Here is a 19,058-nt window from a genome sequence, read left to right as displayed (position 1 = left end):
CGAGGTCTTAGCCGTCGACGAGGTCTTAGCCGTCGACGAGGTCTTGGCCATCGACGAGGATGTAGTCGTCGACGAAGAGGAGGCTGTCGACGAAGAGGAGGCTGTCAACGAAGGACGGGGTCTTCAGCGATGAATGCTTCAGCCCAGGCGCCGGTTTTATGCAAAAGAGTTGAAGAAACTGAGCAGAGCTCAAGGAGACTCCCTTCACACGACGTGCGGTAGAAAATCTGAGGGCTTGAGCTTCTGAGGAGAAGGTTCTAGAGGGTGCTGTTGCCTGATTGGCTGGAATGTGGACCATTATAATGACTATATGTTACTAAAGTGAATTCTCCCTTTAAGGCTTCTATGGGCCTGTCTTTAGTTCTTTGGTACTTTTAACTTTATGGTGAAAAATCACCAGCTCTTCAGGTATAAACATTGCATCAGGCCACAACAAACTTGGTATCGACTAGGGCCTAGCAACAATTATTAATAACCTTTGCCCCAGGTGGGGGTTAACTTTTATGACCCCATTAACTAAAAAAGGCTCGGTCCAGATTCTCGCCCCAGCTCAGGGGCCTTCATTAACTAGATTAGGGCCAACGAGGCCCAGCAACAGTTCCTCCCGGAGGGGGGGGGGGGGGGGGGGGGGGGGGGGGGTGAGGGGGGGGTGGCGGTCTCAGTCCCTCCAACCCCCACTCTGGGAGTTACCTTACTCATCGGCGCCTCGGGGAGCCCTTGCAGAGGTTTCCGTAGTATTGCAGGCGGGGCGGGGCTTGGCTCTCCTCGGAGCCCACCCCGTCCGAGGATGCAGTCCCCTTGTGCAGAGCCGGTGATGGTAGGGCTATTGCGGAGCCTCCGATGCAGTAGAGGAGGCTCCGCGCTAATGATAGACAAGCCCCGGGTATGGTGGGCCAGTCAGGGGAAGCCCGCGCTGCTACGGCGCTCTTCCCGGGCCTCCCTCCGGTCCGAGGGCAGTTTCGGTTCTCTGCTCGGCCCTCTCCGGGGGTGTGTCACTGGCAGCCAATGACTGCGTGGCAAGGGGCGGGGATTGCGCCGATGACACGGCGCACCCCCGTCACGTGATGCGGGGTTAAGGCTTCAGTGGGCCTAGTGAGGCCTAATGCAGCCTTTTGAAGATTCCGGCGGCCCTCTCCTGACACCGAGGGCCGCCACGGGGCACAGTTGACGGCGCTGGAGCCGCGGGCACAAGAATCTGCTTCGCCGGGCCTAGCGCAGCCTCCGGACACGATGTTATGGCCCTCTCCTGGTCCCGGGGCCGCCGAGGGGGTTAAGAACACGGCAGGAGCAGGGGCCAAGGAGCCCTCCGGGCTGCAGCGGTGAGTGTCGCCGGTAGCGCGTCTTGGTCACCGCGCTTTGGGGGCAACCCGATAGCAGGCAGAAGGGCGCTGGAGAAGTATAGCGCCCAGGAGGGAAAATGCAGGATACAGCGCTTCACAGGACACAGCGCTAGTGAAAACGCGATGTGGGGGCACTCACAGCAGCTCCGTCAGGTTGCAGCGCTGGGCAGTCAGCAGGATACAGCATTTCAGGTAGTTCAGGGTGCTAGCGCTAGGGAAAGAGTGCGCTTAGCCAGCAGGCAGTTTATTTAAGTTGGAAGCAGGTCTCAGGTCCAGTAGGACAGGCCACACAACAGTGGTAGATCAACCAAGGGGACCCAGGTGGCGTCAGGGAGCGCATTGAGTGACACAGTGCTAATAGCTGGTTGATCCCCTAATAGTCTTGTGAGAAGAAAAGTTTCTTCTTGGCGCTTCAGGTTTCTTGCGCCCTTGTAAATACCAGTTTCTTGGTTCCTTAAAGGGGGGTTGAGTTGACGGTTGATATCAAATCTCCTCAGCCGATCCCTTCAAGTGGCCCCTGGGTTCCCGTCCCGCCTGGCCAGATCAGGTGGCAAGTTCAGGATCCCTCAACACTTGGAAGGCAGCACCTAAGCCCTGTCACTCCCAGTGTCATAGGTCCCTGTCTAGGCCCCACTGCCTAGAACTCCTGCGTAGTTTCTCCCCCAGGTCAGTGTACCCTCAGTCTGCCTCCGGAAAGTTTCCCTCCCTTTCCTTTTATAGCGCCAGTTGACAGTTGGCAGTGGCAGTTGGTGTCACCTCACCTGTTCCAGAAGGTTCCAGGAGGTTCCACCATTCTAACTATGGCAGGCTGGTATAGATACATTATTTGAGGGTTCCAGCCAGCTCCTGGACTAGAATGCGTCTGAAAAGACCACGCTGCAGTAGCAGGGGTCAGGGGCAGCCATGTTAGGGGAAGAAAGCACCTGCACCTTAACATTAGTTTAACATTACACAGGGCTTTCTCCATTACACAAGGCCTATACACTTTTGTTACAATAGGGGGCACCCTAAATTAAAGGAATAAATAGCGAAAGAATTCTGGGGAAAGGGCCAAGTCCCACAGCCCCTAACTGCTACTTTCGGAAGGTTGACCAAGACGTGAGAGGTCACCTCATCTCCTTGTGCTGTTAATGTAGCAAACCTCAAGCCCACCCAATGGTGTGCAACATTTCCCGCTAAGAGCATTGTGACTGTCATAGTGGAGACCAGTCCCAAGGGCAGAGGCTACATCTACCAAGACAAGCACTCACCGTGACCCAAATGAGGAGCAAGATTGCATTCCATTTCACTCATGAATATGCCACCGGCAAGAACTAGAAAAGGGAACCATCCGGCAATGCACCAAGCTGCAATCTCTGCCAACATGTAACGGAGGGCCTGCTGTCAAAAGACTGCATCTGGCAAGTCTGCAGTTAAGGAAGTAACTTTTTTTAATGTTTTTATTTTATATAGCGCGAACTAGAACCGAGACATCGGCTATCAGAGAGCTTTACATAAACACCAGTTTCGTTACATGACACTTTCATTTTTGTTAGGCACAGGTTGATTATGTGATTTGCCCAGAATCACAGGAGCGTCGTTGCCGAGACTCGAACCCGGTTTCCCAGCTTCGAGGCGACCACTCTAGCCGTAAGGCTAAATTTTCATCCAACATTGATAGTGTGAACTCCTTTTGGACAAGATTAAACAAAGTGACCTACTGGTTGCCTAACATGGTGGTAGCTTAGTGAACTCACACCTATGTCTGTTGCTGCCTAGGATTTATTTCCACTAGATCTCATAGATATACTAGGAATAGGACATTAGAGTTGGTGGGACACTTGGCTAGAACCCGTAGACGGGATCCCCCAACCCTATACTGAAAGCCCATTAGCGTATAGCATTACGTTTTGCTGTTAGCCTGAAGTGCATCTCTTTTTTAGGTCGACCCTAGACGTGCAAGCAATGCGAAGCATTGCTTGCTGTCAGCTCGACAACTATTGTGGCCCGTTTCAGGGAATGTAGACACGAGTCGGACGCGCGCTTTTCCAGTGCGAGTTTTGTCCGCGGGAGCGCGCAGCTGGCTGCTTGCTGTGTGTGCAGTGTCAGTTTCGCTTTCGGTTATGTCTTTCGCAAGACTGTAGTGCTGGGCACTGGCGTACTGCTGGCGTTCTGCTGTTTAGAGCGCTCTCATGATAACATATCGAATGGTCACAGTTTGTGGAAACATTACAATTAAATGCTCACAGTTCCTGAATCGCAGCAAAAATGTGGCAGGCAAACACACACACACACGCGCAGGTACACACACGCAGGTACACACACGCAGGTACACACACCCCTCCCTCTTTCTTACCTTATCGGGCTCGCACCTTCTGGTCTTCAGCCGGGGCCCCTTCTGGGACCCGGGACTTCTGCTGCGGCACTTCGCTTTCACTCCAGGTCGCTCCTCAAAACGAAACTTAATAATGGCAATAGCGTGCATGCGCAGGCAGCCCCCACCCTCCCGCTCCTCACAGCCCGGAGACTCCTGTCCTGCACGCAGCACTGGCAAACTCTACCTTGCCAGCGCGCACGTCTCCCAAGCATGTGCTGCCTTTGCCCAAGCTGCCACAGCATCCCTGGATGGAGGAGTGCCGAGCTCCCGAGCCGCACAAGCCCAGCAGGAGTCCTGGTCGGGCAGCCCCAGAGCCTCCACAAGATCGGCCGCCCCTCCAGGGGCCTCGTACCAAGGCACAGACACCGCGCAAACGGAGCAGAAACCACAAGGTAAGCTTTCAACTAAAGTCCTATTTGTTCGAAAAATGCATCCCGAAAAAACATTAAGGGCATCTTAGAGCTTTTCTGATTCAGAATGTAAGCATCGCTTGCCCCGAACATCCACTGAGTTATTGCGAGGTCATCATTCAGGAGCCTCCGAGTTTCAACAGGCTCCCAAGTTTTTCCCGAGAAATTAGCTACAGCCGACACTCAAAAGAATTGGTTATGCTTGTTGGTATTTGTAGCAGGGGTGGTTGGGTGCATGTGTTAGGAGTGGTGGGAAATGTGCACTCCGTCCCAGTGACTGGGTGTCACGGTCGGCAGGGTCAGGTTTGTGACCATCCCAGGGTGTGGGAGCCTTGGCCAGGGAACGGCAGGAGTGTTACTCTTCCAGTGCTCCGGACGGGGTATTCAGGTGGCGTAGAGTAACAAACCTAGTTTGTAAGCCCCCTAGCAGAAGAGCGACCCGCCTCATTGTTTGAGGGTCTGTGACAGGAGCGCGCAGACTCAGCGGCTGTCTGTCTGTCAGTAGCTTAACAGGGCTACTTTGGGGCGCCTAGTGTCACGCAGGTGAAAGGGACAGTGTCTAGGTGTTAGTTTAGGGTGGCACTAGCAGGCCCAGAGTCTGTGGATCTTTGTGCGAGGTGATAGGCAAACTATGAAGCCTGATGGGAGGAATGTGCCGGATTTGTATACGTGTGTTCACCTCAAAGGTGGCAGCAGGGATTTGGTCGGGGCCTTTTAATTAGGTGTCCATATTGGCTGCAAGATAACCTGACAATAGATTACTTTATTATTTTGACATTTGTGCACTTGGTAAAGCTGTCTGGCCATTGTTTGCATCTCATTACTACCAGTGTAACAACTAAACATAGCAATACGCAGCATAAATGTGACCAATCAGCGCGTACGATTTAAAAAAGCACCTGCTGCAGAGGTCCTTGTGCATCGAGCTTCCAGGCTGCAATATAAATGTCAAGATAACTCTTGTGCTACATGTTCTTTCCAGAGAGAGGAAGGTCAGAGTTTTGGCTAGTGGCAGTTTTGACTTGCCATAGTAGTGCAGACGGTTAATATGCCTGCTGCGAAGAACAGATTTATATGTCATGTGTATAGCTCAGCTCAAATTAAGCACTGGCCACCAGCATTAAAGCTGGCCCAGTTGACCAGTGTCGTAAGTGTGACATCTTAAGGTTGCGTGAACACGGGGTGGTACAGGTGTCTGTGGTTATTTGACACATCAGTTGATTAGGTGTCTGAGCGGCAGGTGAGTGGCGGATCCTTTGCTGCTTTAAATGCAGAAAAACACCACGCCCTGGCGTTGTGTCTCAGCGGCAGACAGCCCTTCCAGGTCCCCTTAATTATACCTTTATTTTTCTCGCACTGTTTTTTGTTTATTTCGGTTTTCATATATTTTCTCTTCCCCAGTTATCCCCCCCCATACCCATCTCCTCCCTCCTCATTTGTTTCACCAACATCTATCGCATCTTTTTCCTCCATCGATCACGTTATACTCCCTTTTGTCCCCATCTTCTTCATTCTCTCTCCCTGTTTCTTTCTTACCCTCAGTTTCCATTACCAGTGTGCCCTCTCTTTCTTTAGTTCTCTTGTGTCGCTCACTGTTCTTTCAGTCCCCTCAACTTAATTTGCCAGTGTGTCCTTTCACTCCGTCTTTGATCTGTCTTCCCCTTCCCTCACCCCTGGCAGATGTTTCAATTTTGACATCTATTTATGGTATTTCTGTGGATGTTGTACATGCACAGTACGCGCCTCGCTCCGCTCCCTACCACCCAGGGACTGAACTGCATGCGCTGTGGCCCGATAGGACAAGTGACAAAATGCGAGCATATAAGCATATTCAGAATTCAGAGTGCACTATTGACCCGAGGTTATAATGCCATAAGTTAAGGGTCTGTAGGACTTACTGCATTATAAATTAAAATAACTTTTATTTAAAAATTATTTTTTTTTAAAAACATTGTTATTTGTAATATTAATACATCTAAGTCATGTAAATACAACACATATTGCATTACAAATGCTATAGGCGTCACGTTTGCGAAAGTTATAACTATTGGCATTGTAAATGAACAAGCTATTAGTCTCGCTATTTTAAAAAACAACACATAAATAAAATATTTGTCATTTACAATACCAATAGCTCAAACTTTCCTAATGCGAGACCTATTGCATTGCAAATGCTTGTTTAATATTATAAATTAAAGAGCTGGTCTGGACAGTGTATTATTGTGTCTTTTGTTTGTATTGCGTTCTGAGTCTTTGCCCCCCCCTCCCCCCCACACTACCAGTCTGCGAAGCTTGTAACTGCTCGCCCTTACCACTCTGAAAGTCAAGTGTGGAAATGGTGTACTTAGTCCAATTTCAGAAAACTAGTAGGACGGTCCCCGGACACCAGAGGCAAAGGACCTCAACTACCATGTTTGTGGTCCTATAGTTACCGTCTACTCCCCACCCCAACCATAGGGGTCTTTCAATGATTAACTGCATCCCAAATTGCCCCTTGTTTTGACTACACACCGTAACCTACTTTAGAACAGAAAATTGTAGGCCTACGCGTGCACAGGTATATGAAATATTGCATAACTGCAACAGAAAATACATGTGGTTGGAATGTTGCATGCAAGCGCAGTTCAATAGTCTGCTATTAATACCAAAGATAAATGTTATGTATTCCGCTACAATTTACCTTGGACGTCACATCAATTCCTGTGATGAAGGTGCCTGCCTTGTTCTCATACCGCCTGCTAGTATCCTAAAAACGGAAAAGAAATTTTAATGAGTCGAAGGGCAATAGTTGTCTGAGAAGTCATACATCACCAGGACAGACATAAGCTTTCACAACATAAACAGGACTTAATTTCCCTTGACTGTTTAGAGTCAAACATTAGCACTGTTGCATTTATTTAAAATTTTCAGGTTTGGGTGGTCCTATTCTTTAGTGACATATATCCTTACATCTTTAATATACACTTAAAGCAAAAACCTATGTTGCTAGAATCAGTTTTTGTTTTGGCAAAAAGCACAAAACAGGCCACACAATACAGTACACGGTAGTACATACTCTGTATTTAAAGAATACAGTTTATTTTGGTTTAAAAATTACATTACACTTGACTATACTTTAACAAGCATTCAACAATTTTTGAAAATCCATACACTTCAGTTAATTATTTCCAGTGCACTATTTAAGGGCCTAGGCTAGCTTGAGAGATGATGGCATCCATTTTTCATTTAAAGAAAAACAGAGGTCCCATACAAAGGTAAAATGGTACAATATCACAATCAAAACTGGGAATACGATTGTGTTAAATGGAGATATAGAAACATTTATTGACAATTACATTTAACGCACAAAATGTTATACAGAAAGGTGAGTGAGCAGGACTTGACAGGGTAATGGGAAATCAGCTGATCTCCTTACCGCAGGCAAGTGACTTAAAAAGTGACTTTTCAATTGGTGAAAATGTAGATAAACAAAAAGTCACAATCCGGTTTACATCTCATACGCCACAATTAGATACAAATTTCAGTTTAGAGTTGAAGATGTGTTGGCAACGTTTCGATCCCAGCTAGGTATTGGGATCTCATCAGGACTAAGTGATGAAACAATTGCCTGGGAAGTTGCTAGCTGGAGGACTTTCAGCTGTCGCTGCGTGCTGGAATTTTAGACTGCCGGTCGTGAATCTCATATCGCGATTCGGGCATCATGTCTGTAATGGACTTTGTCTAAGTGACTGCGCGTTGACAGGCTGCATACTTGGATTGAATAACTAGAAGACTGATAGACATGTAGCAAGTGAACATTACCGCTTTTGGACCTCATATCTGCAGGTCGAGCGCTACTCCTTTCTGGACTCCCCGTTCTTGTACACCCGGCGGCCACCAACTAGCAATGGACTTACGGAAATTTAACCTCGCATACTTTCCAGACGGAATCCTGTCTTAACTCTATACCTTGGGCCGATGTTTAAAACCTTCTCTTTTTTAAACCAGCGGAGATTTGCATTGGGACGACCCTCATACTATTTGTGACTTATCTGGACAGACGAGCCTCTTCCTTGTGCGCAGTATCATTCACATACTCCTGTTTACCCTTGGGGATACCTTGAAGTTTCTTTCTAGCGCCCTGAAGAAGTCCCACACTGGGACGAAACACGTCAGCTGTACCGTGCATTGTTTATCTGATGAAAAAAAGATTTAACCGAGGAACCTCTACTCTCGTGACTTATTAGAATTTGGACTTGATATTGATCTTTATTGAACCATTTGTTGTTGGGCACCTGTGCTTTCATGTTCAAAGTGCCTGGTAAGTTGCCTGGGTCGGTATAGTTGGAGAGGGTAGGGAAAAAGTGTGGAGAGAAACGGGGAGGGAAATAAAGTAAAAATTACACGGGGCAAGGTCACATGTACATTTGTGGTCAATGTATGATTAACCAGAGACAAGCCTAGCAAGGCAAGGTTGCCCAAAATAACGCGCATTTGGCATATTAAAAGTCAAGAAAGGTCGTGAGTGCTGGTTTGTTGAATTAATATAGAGTCAACTAATAGGGTTGATATTGAGGTAAGGCAAGGTGGAGTCAAATACAAGGTGCAGTGATGCAGCAGGTTACGGGGCCAGTAGGGAGTCCCATGAAAAATTGAAGTGAGTAGAAGTCTGGAAGTTGGAGGAACTGTCAAAATTAAGGTCAGGAGTAAAATAGAGGCGATGGGTTTTGAACCAAGTGAGAGGTAGAGGAGTGGTGTACAGGACGTGTGTGCAAGGTACAGGACGTGCGTCTAAGGTAGAAGGCCAGATATTAGGCTAAGCGGGCGGGCAATGGGACCTGGAGTAGACAAGAACCGGTACACCATTGCAGTGAAAACAGGAAGGGAAGGAGCACTGTGTACCGAGGCAAATAGAAGCGAGGATTTACTGTGAGATAGAGTCGCAAGGAGTCAGGGCGGATCTCGATGGTAGGAGAATTAAAACGGCTGGTGGCCTAGAATGGGGGGGAAGGTCAGATTAGATAGAGGAGTGATAACAGGGGCAAGGGGAGCAGTTACCAATTTAAGAAGCCCAAGTCTTACCAGAAGGGTGATCGCAGCAGGGTGGAGCCTGGACAAGCGGCAGGCGGAGGTGATGTCCCGTCCAGGGCAGAATGGGCAAAAATTGGCCGGTAGGGAAGTTAAAAAGAAGCCTGTAGGAAGGAGAGAGTAATGAATTGCGGGAAGTGCCGGGTGACTGCCAATTGCAGTGGTAATAAGTGGAGGTTGCGTACCTTAGTGGGTGGCATATGAGAGGCGGAGGAGAGAGAGGGTGGCGTCCTGTCCGGGACTGAAGCGGCAATATGCCAGAAGGGATAACTAGATCCAGGCCTGAGGGAGGGGAGTATTCAATTCAGTGTGCGCAGAACCAATAAAGTACCAAAAGGATCTGTGAATGGCGGCGCATGCTTACCTGAACGGGCGATGTATAGTTGTACTGTGCGCTCTGGCCACGAGGGGAGCAGTAATTGCTCCATGTAGTAACTGCACTCAATGAAACGAGTGGGCTAGCTGGCATAAGGGCTATGTGTTTGATACACCCGAATATGATGTCAATATAGAACGAGAGCGCTGTGTAGGCAATTGTCTGTGGGTAGGAGCTGCCATCTTAGAAGGGAGTGCGAGTTAGTGGTGTCAAGGATATCGATAGTTTGGAGAGCCTACGGATGCTAAAAATGGAAGAGTAAGAGGGGTGAGAGAGAAGGTAGGGAGGGAGCGTGACATGTAAGGTTATTAACAATAGTAGGAGCAGTAATGCAAATGTATTTATGTATGATCAAGATATTAAAATGATGAGAAGCAGAGGCATGGACGCGCTAATTGTCAGTAGACAAGGGCTGCCCTCTTGGAAGAGAGTGTGAGTAAGAGGTGTCAGTGATGTCGGTATATTTGAAGCATGCGGATGCTTATAAGTAATGGGTAAAGTTAGGGAGGGAGCATGAATTCCAGGTTTATTAAAATTAGCAGGAGCAATGAGGCTAATGTACTCCCATGTGGTCAAGGTATTGCACATATGGAGAAGAAAGGTATGGAAGGGCTGATTGCACGTTAATTTAGCATCAAGTTAGGGAATAGAGACAGGGGTGACAGAAGTCAGGAAATTGCGATATTGTAGAGGCCAAAGGGTAGAAAAGGGTTAGATAGGGTGATAAGGAAATGGAAGACCAAACTCGTAAGGTAGAAGGTTTTTAGAAGGGGAAAAATGGGTTAAAGTAGAGAGGGGGAGGAGTAAGGGGATAAAAGGTAGTCCGAATGGTCTGAAAATCAGAAGATAGATTGAGTAAAATGAATAGGGTAGTGCAGAGAATAACCAGAGTTGAAACAGAGCACTCGCAGGATTAAACTGCTTAACTGTGGCGCAAATCCTCCCGCAGTAGGAGGGGCTGCGTTGGCCAAAGGACGTGCACAGCACCAGCGAGATAGTGCTTGCGACGGCCGTTGGCCGACGCGAGCATGGAACGGGTTAACAGGAAAATTGATAATCACACCGTATATTTGATCCCAACTCAGATATTGGAAGTGGTATGACAGTTATACATTGTGAAATTTGTACATAGTGAGTAACGGGGGAATATCATAAGTTAATCAATAAATTAGCCGAGTTACAGCAAATTGGTCCGGTCCTCCAGGCAATTCAGACCTGTATGGAGACTGTCAGTTCATATGCTCCATTATAGTTATTCCTTGTTTGTACTCCGAGTGGGCTGTGAATCACAGTGATCATTTGCTACCTTATGTCATCCTCAATGTGGGTGAGGTAAGTAAAATGTTCAACAAGTGGTGCATTCTGTGTTCTGCAATGCAGATGGCTTCTGTGCCGACAAATCCGGATTCTGATTTTTTGTGTTGTTAAGCCCACATAGATTATGTTGCAAGAGCAAATGATAGCATATATTACATTAACAGTGTTGCGATTGGAAAAATGTGTCAGATTGATATCAATGTTGGCATGCACAAATGTTTTTGTATCCGTAGTGAGGTGGCATACGCTGCATCCACCGCATTTGAAATAGCCTATTACTGGTGGTAGACCCCATAGTTCCCTTCGAGTAGAGTTACTTTTGGTACTGGGGAGGGCTGCCCTTACCAGGTGGTCTTTTATGCTTTTACTTTTCCTGAAAGCAAAAAGAGGGCGTTCTAGATTGAGGCTGCCTATATACAATGTCGGCCAGTGTTTCAAGATGCATTTCCTCGCTGCATTGGAAATTGGTGAAAATATGGCGACACATACTATTTTATCCCCACAGTTTCTTTGTTTTAGGCTCAGTAATGTCTCCCTGGGGCAGTACCATGCTCTTTGAAGGGCTGTTTTCACTAGTTTACGAGTGTAACCTCTACTTATAAGTTTCTTGGATAAGATTATTGCCTCCATGAAATAATCCTCCTTGCAACAGCAATTGCGACGAATGCACAGGAATTGTGAGTATGGGAGGAAGTCGAGTAAGGCACTCTGGTGATGGCTGCTGTATGCAAATAGTGTGATGGCTGCTGTATGCCAATAATGTATTTTTCTCTGTTGGTTTGCAGTAAAGTGTTGTGTAGAGTCTACCATTGTCAGCTATGATGGTCAATTCAAGGAAAGTCACCTCTTGGTTACTTTTGTTGATGGTAAAAGTAAGGCCATTACTGTGTATGTTGAGCCAGTCTTGAAAGTCTAGCAAAAATACATTAGTTCCATTCCATATGAGGAAGATGTCATCTATGTAACGCTTCCATTCTAGTGTGCTATTTCTGAATGGATTCTGAGGGGAAAGTATTCTCTGTGTTTCGAGCCAGTCCATATATAAGATGGCAAAATGTGGGGCAAAAACTGCGCCCATACTGGTACCCTTAACCTGTTGGTAAAAATTGCTATTAAAAAGGAAAAAATTGAGTGAAACATTTTCAATAGATGGAGAATAAAGGAGGTGGGGACGGGGTGAGGTTGGGGTCTGGAGTTAAGAGCCATACCAATAACATTGATGCCTTCATCATGTGGGAATGTTAGTGTATAGTGAGTATGTCAAGGGTACAAAGGAGGCACTGTTGGGATCAAAACGGAGGACTTCTACAAGGTTGATCATGGCTTTGGTATCTTTGATATAACACAATGTGTCAGGTACGAAGTCCTTAATAAAGTGATCGATATATCTACCGTGCGGCTCAAGAATTGAGCCACATCCAGATACAATCGGGCGACCTGGTGGTGTAGTGGCCTTTTTATGCATCTTAGTGATTGTGTATATCACCGGTGTGCGTGGTGATTTGGTGTGGAGGTATAAGAATGTGTTTTACTCAAGAAACCCTGAGCAACCGCTTTCTCTGTAATGTCAAGAATGAGTTTCTGAATCTCCTTGGTAGGGTCAGAAGGGAGTCTCAGATAGTGGTCTGGTCTAGATAGTCGCCTGAGGATTTCCTATGTGTGTCAATATTCTGAAGAACAATCCCACCTCCCTTGTCCGCTGGTTTAATAATCAAACTCTCAATTTGTTTGAGTCTGTGAAGGGCATTTTTCTCAGAGTATGAGGTTGTAAGGAATATATCTGCATGTTTGTTCCTGATCTGTAATGTTTTTAAGTACTAATTCTCGAAAGTGAGAATCTCAGCTTGATCTTTAGCCTTGATCACATGAAATTAGTTATTAGAGATCAACATAAATCTGAGGGCTGTTGGCTGATAAGCAGATCCTTCTTTCCCTACTCTCTTGTGTAATTAATCGTTGCAAGAACTGTCAGACCCTTCTAAAAAACATGAAGCAAACAGCAGCCTGGTTAATCTCTGGCACTTGCAGCTTTGGCGATATGTACTTCAAGTATGTTTCACATAAGGAAGGCCATCAACCCTCTAAGATAAACCTAGACAAAGCTCCCGGGAGATATGAAGTACAGCACAGCTCCGTTTGAAACCCATAATTACTGCAGGCCACAAAATCTAAATCTTTCTCTGGATTCCCCAAAGATTTGGAACTCCTATTCAATAAGCCCCATCTCTTCAGAAAAGATGTTCAAAATCTATTTTTCTGGAGACATACAGGAAAATCACATTCCGCAAACTGTTAAAGTTCCCATAACTCTTAAGACAGTGAAGTCAGGGATTTACAACTAACAAGATATAAATGTACTCAATACATATGTCTGGGACTGCTAAGATCTCGACAGACCGCAAAAGAATCCAAAAGTCAAAGCAGGCTTTTGAAACGTTTAAGCTTCTTACTCACCATCTTTTCCCTCTTCAGGCACTAGGCCCGATCGACTCGGATATCATGAATATTACTCATGTTGGCCTCCAACTAAAAAGCCCTCTTGTTCACCATTTTCTCCCATTTTTGTTTAGTATTACAATTTGTATTATTTATATTAGCTCAAATCGTCTGCTTTGTAAAGAATCCACGTTTCTGTACAAAATTAAAGCAGATCCTTCTTTCTCAACTTTCTTGTGAAAGGCACCCAACAGACTTTGAAGGCCTAGTGTCACCAAGGCAGGTCCATTTTATGCGGGTGTATCGTTTCCACCTGTTTGCCCGCTGTTAGACAAGAGTGTTCCAAATAAAACTCACCCTGTTGTCAAGATACAAATAGACTTTTGATGCCTCTAAGACACTTTCGCCTCTGAAATATTCATGCTTTATAAAACTGCAATAAAAAAACTTTTAAATACAAATTTCAAATCAATATTGAAGTCATGTTCTCAGCCTTAAATGTGATCTAGCATTTACAACCAACACATCGGTCTCACAACGACTCCTTATTTTTTCTCTTTTTGATAATTCCTGTGCATTTTCAAAGAATGGTGACTGACAAAAAAACATTAAAAGGACCAAAACGCATAAGTATGAAAAGACTGGATAACCTCGGGATGCGCGGTCGTGCACAAAAATCTGACGAGCCTCTCAAACCAAAATTCCGGTACTATGTCAAGAACCACCAAGATACAAACCTGGCTCAATGACAGTATACTTTATCTTCCAGGACATGCGAATATCAAATACAATAAAGTTCAATAGTGTCTATATGACGTTTTCATAGGTTTCTATTTATTCTTTCAGTCCTTATGTTCAGTTCTTTAGCCAACACGAGTTTTGTTGCATACAGGGATTCAACCCGTGACTTTCTCATGGTTGTTTCTTTGTCAACAAGGTTTCTTAAAGCCAGTTGCAATTCCGTCCCGGTATGGACATAATATTTCTGTAGGTGTATTCCTAGTTTCCACGTTTCAGTTACATTATGCAGTGGAACATATCTTTGTGCTCCTTACATGATCTATAATTTCTTAACACCCTTATCCGGTACGTTAGCCGATGTCTTCAAAACTCTGCGCTTGGGTACGCTCAGTTCTCCACAAGTGGGCTGGGTATGCTCAGACGTGAGTCCCAGGCTCTCCACATCACTGGAGTCAAGGTATCCAGGCTGAAGAAGGGTGATAGCCAGAAACCGGTCCTTGGATGCTTGATTCCGGTCTAGGAAAGACATGACTTGGTAGTTCGGGCTGGACTGTTCCCATGAGGCACAGGGTCAAGGCTGATTTGCATATAGCCATTGTCTGACCTAGGGTGGTGTGGAGTGCAAAAAAACGATGGATTTAGGCCCAGATCTTTGTACTGGGGTGAATGTAAGACATTGTTCTGCATTCTGTCCATCAACTGTGTTTTTTGCAATTTTCACCCCGAGTGGGCTGGGTATGCTCAGACGGGAGTCCCAGGCTCTCCACATCACTGGAGTCAAGCTATCCAGGCTGAAGAAGGCTGATAGCCAGAAACCGGTCCTTGGATGCTTGATTCCGGTCTAGGAAAGACATGGCTTGGTAGTTTGGGCTGGACTGTTCCCATGAGGCACAGGGTCAAGGCTGATTTGCACATAGCCATTGTCTGACCTAGGGTGGTGTGGTGTGCAAAAAAACGATGGATTTAGGCCCAGATCTTTGTACTGGGGTGAATATAAGACATTGTTCTGCATTCTGTCCATCAACTGTGTTTTTTGCAATTTTCACCCCGAGTGGGCTGGGTATGCTCAGACGTGAGTCCCAGGCTCTCCACATCACTGGAGTCAAGCGATCCAGGCTGAAGAAGGCTGATAGCCAGAAACCTGTCCTTGGACGCTTGATTCCGGTCTAGGAAAGACATGGCTTGGTAGTTCGGGCTGGACTGTTCCCATGAGGCACAGGGTCAAGGCTGATTTGCATATAGCCATTGTCTGACCTAGGGTGGTGTGGAGTGCAAAAAAACGATGGATTTAGGCCCAGATCTTTGTACTGGGGTGAATGTAAGACATTGTTCTGCATTCTGTCCATCCACTGTGTTTTTTGCAATCTCCACGTGACATGAACCTTGACGAATTCGAACCCCAACTTTTACCAAATGCCACATCATTTGGATTCACCCTAGATACCAGGACTGGGCATGTCTAGCTCTGGAGGTTGGGTGTTTTTGTCTGCGCTTTCACCTCAGTGAATTGCACACCTTGTTGGGGAGTCTTTGTTAAGGATTTGTTTTAGCACTTACTACCCTACCAGAGCTTATTTCTAACCACTACTAAAGTTTACATATACAAGACTAAAGGCATAAAGAGATTGTGAGGTCTAAGATTCTATTTTATTCCAATTCAGTAATCATTAATCCTTTTTACACTTGACTTGCCAAAGTTAGTAAATCTTAAGCAGAGGAGCCTACCGCAGAGTGCGGTAAAGGTATAGGAACTCAGATATTGCACAACACAGTAATTTTAAATCTATGACTCGACTAGAAACTGAACAGAGGGAAGTATGAAATGAAACCCATGAATAACTCTCTGATACACTGTCTACCCCATGTGCAAGCTTCACTTTCCCTTTGCCCACCTTACACTCTCACCCTGCTTACATCGATGTGGCTCTCTGTTATCCCACATAGAATGCTTTTTGGCCCCTGAGAAAATGCAAACAAACCAAAAATCTAGGGAACCTGAAAACTATCTTGAGAAAAGAAAACCAGTGTCTGCAGATTCATGATACTTTGCTAAAAGTAAAAACACTATGGGAAAATAAATGATATGCAGAAAATGATTTGGTCTTCTCTCCAACTGCAACCAAAGGTTTGGTCAAGGGAATAGTCTACTTTGAAGATGTAATTTGGAGGCTTGTAGGGTTCTTCTCTTTCACGCTGCTCTTAAATGTCTACCTGTGTCCATTACTCAGGCTTTTGAAGCACATCTAGGTGAAGATGGAAATGTATTCAATGAAACTCACATCTACTTTCAGTTAGAAACGAGGTTGAAGAACAGGCAGACATCTTTACCTGTGTAAATCACATATCCGTCTCAATGAATGAAAATTTCCTGCATCTGAACAACGGATCAAAGACAGAAACCAGTATTATGAGAGGTGACTATTCCACATTGAAGGCGTTCAAGCTGCCCACCATTCTAGCAGCATCACATTCCTTTGCACTGAAAGTCATGAATCTTGGAACCAATGGTCATAGGTCATCTGCAGCACTCTTCTTCAGAGAATCCTTTGCTCCTCTGAACTGGTTACATGGTCGAGCTTCTGAGAACCCTTGGGATTATCATCTATACTATGGATTGTTTATTAAAGTGGAATCCCAAGGACAGGTTAAAATTGCTCCAGACTGATGCACTCCCTTAACCCAAGCATTAGGGAAGTACCAAAGCTTGGAAATTGAAATGTTCCGAAATACATTCAACTAAACCCCACTCCTCCAGTGGCAGTGAGTCAACAATATCAGATCTTGAGCCCCATCAGCTTTCTTTACTTTGTATTACAAATAGTTCTCTGGAGAAATTGAACGAAGACATGCAACACTTTACTACACGCTATGTAAATAAGTATCTATAGAAAAAAAAATTAGAGTAGGCTGTATCTCCATACTTAATGCTAAAAATAATAAAAGCAAGCTGATCACAAATGGGGCAAAATAAGACAAATACACTTACTTCCTGAAACGTTTTATGGGAACTACAGTATAAGCACTAACTCCAGAATAAATCACAGCCAAATTATAAACCCTCTCAAACTCCATCTCTTATAAATACTATTTTAAAAATAAAACTACAAAAGATTTATAAATATTTAGAATCCAAAAAAACTACCCAGCAAATAGGGTCTGTACATGCCCTTTGCTGTTGTGCCCACTCAGTTCCTCTAATTAAACTACAGTGTGTCCCAACCACTGCTAGGTAGAATTATTTAGGTTTATATTTGCTTGGTTTGACCCGCTTCATTGCAACAGAAAAGCCTAGTTGTCAATACTCTTCCCATTTAGTCTATTAATTAATGCATTAAAATAATCAATGGACAACTTAAAATGTAATTTTGTATTAGACGCCGTTCGTGCAAAGACTCCCTTGTGCCGAGATAATCTACCTCTTTACCGAAAGAAAGGATAGTAGGTGACTCGTTTCTTCTAAATTTGGATACAAGAGTGCTGTTACTCCGAGGAATATAGATAAAATGGAGATTTTCTATCTACTTATATAGGAAAACTTATACAGACAAGGCAACACTATACACATTAATATATGTTTTACCTAGGACAAATTCAAGTCTCGATCGCCTTTTGGTTTTGCCAATATATATTTGATAAAAGATAGATAATCGCCCTGATGAAGTCCATAAGCTGTATAAGTTAGGACGAAACACGTGTTGGCAAAGCAAAAAAAGAATGAAAAGTACAGAGTGACTGAAAAGAAGAAAATAAAGAAGAAGTTTTGAAATACATTGGACTTATCTTCCATTTCTTCTATAAATTTGTTTTTTTGATGTTGACCTATGGATTGATTCTGCGATAAGGTTTTAGTATTTGCTCAGGAGGAGAATTGTGTTATAATTTTGTATTAGGCCCTCTCCCACTCCCAGCCTGTAACTAAACGTAAGTCAAGAGAAAAGCTGCTCTTTCAATAAAAATAGGAGACAAGTCTCCAGAAAAAAGGAGAAAAGAACATTTGTATAAAACCAGAGTAATAAACGAGTTTGAGGGCTTCAGACAATCTGTTTTAATTTTATGAGTCACTACCCAAAACGGCATATTAAAAGTGTGCTTGCTTAAGCTTTTAATTAATTTGACATCCTGGACAGGAAATAGAGATGGATCCATCTATCTATATACGCTTCCAACAGCACCTGAATCAACATGGAAAGATTCAATCCATCCACCAGAAAGAGTGGCATGACAAGGAGTGGTATATCCATCTCACCTTTCAGGGCGGGAGGCATCCATCATCCATCCAACCAACCCCATCCATCCATCCATCCATCCCCGTCCATCCAACTATCAACAGCACCAGGTATGTATAAATCCATCCTTCTATCCATCAATAGAACAACAGAGGAAGGGGCAGAGGATTACATCCATCCAACAAGAGTGCCACGATTGGAGACTTTTGTCTGCCGGACAACAGTGCCATTTAGAAAGAGAAACCTCATTCCATACAAACGGGAGGGATGGATCGATGGATAGATGGATCCATCTTACTGACAACTGATGGAAGAGAAAGAGAAAATAAATGCATACCTCCAGAAAATAGTCTTAATAACTTTGTTGTACTCTTATTCCCCTTAAAAACGTTTCAGGCCCTTTAGAAAAGCATGGAAAAATAATTTAAACAATGTCAGAACTCCAATTGAGGGCCATGAACGTTTCCTTATGGCTATAGCTCGAAATGCTTTGATTATACCATGTAATATTAACTGATATTCTATTTATTCTATGTATTTACCGCATGTATTAAATGCCACATATATGTTACATGAGCGTATACCCGCATGTTTTAATGTCACGGCACAGCAACATACCACTTCTAAATTGTTCTCCCTACCCAGGTGTCTTGACTAACAAGAAACAGAGCGAATGATTAATTACACTGGTGTATAAACTCTACTCTGGTGTCGGTAGTCTACCTAGGCGTCTGGGTACGTTTAAGGGACAAATAACAGCTTAATTTGAACTAAGCAAAAAAAAATCCA

At 44.7% G+C, this 19,058-nt stretch overlaps 1 protein-coding gene across 1 annotated transcript in view; it reads right to left on the bottom strand.

Annotated features, from left to right (window-relative positions):
* The window catches only part of NCBP3 (nuclear cap binding subunit 3), a 354,604-nt gene that overhangs the window by 301,266 nt on the left and 34,280 nt on the right, over positions 1 to 19,058 (bottom strand). Inside the window, exon 2 of the mRNA XM_086954548.1 lies at positions 6,787 to 6,852. Coding sequence (XP_086810674.1) covers positions 6,787 to 6,852 — 66 coding nt within the window. The remainder of the gene's footprint in view (positions 1 to 6,786; positions 6,853 to 19,058) is intronic.

The sequence above is a fragment of the Lissotriton vulgaris genome, chromosome 2_1, assembly GCF_964263255.1.
Source record: "Lissotriton vulgaris chromosome 2_1, aLisVul1.2, whole genome shotgun sequence".
NCBI classification, from domain to species: domain Eukaryota; kingdom Metazoa; phylum Chordata; class Amphibia; order Caudata; family Salamandridae; genus Lissotriton; species Lissotriton vulgaris.
Note: the sequence above shows the minus strand (reverse complement) of the source record. Positions and strands in the feature narration are given on the sequence as shown.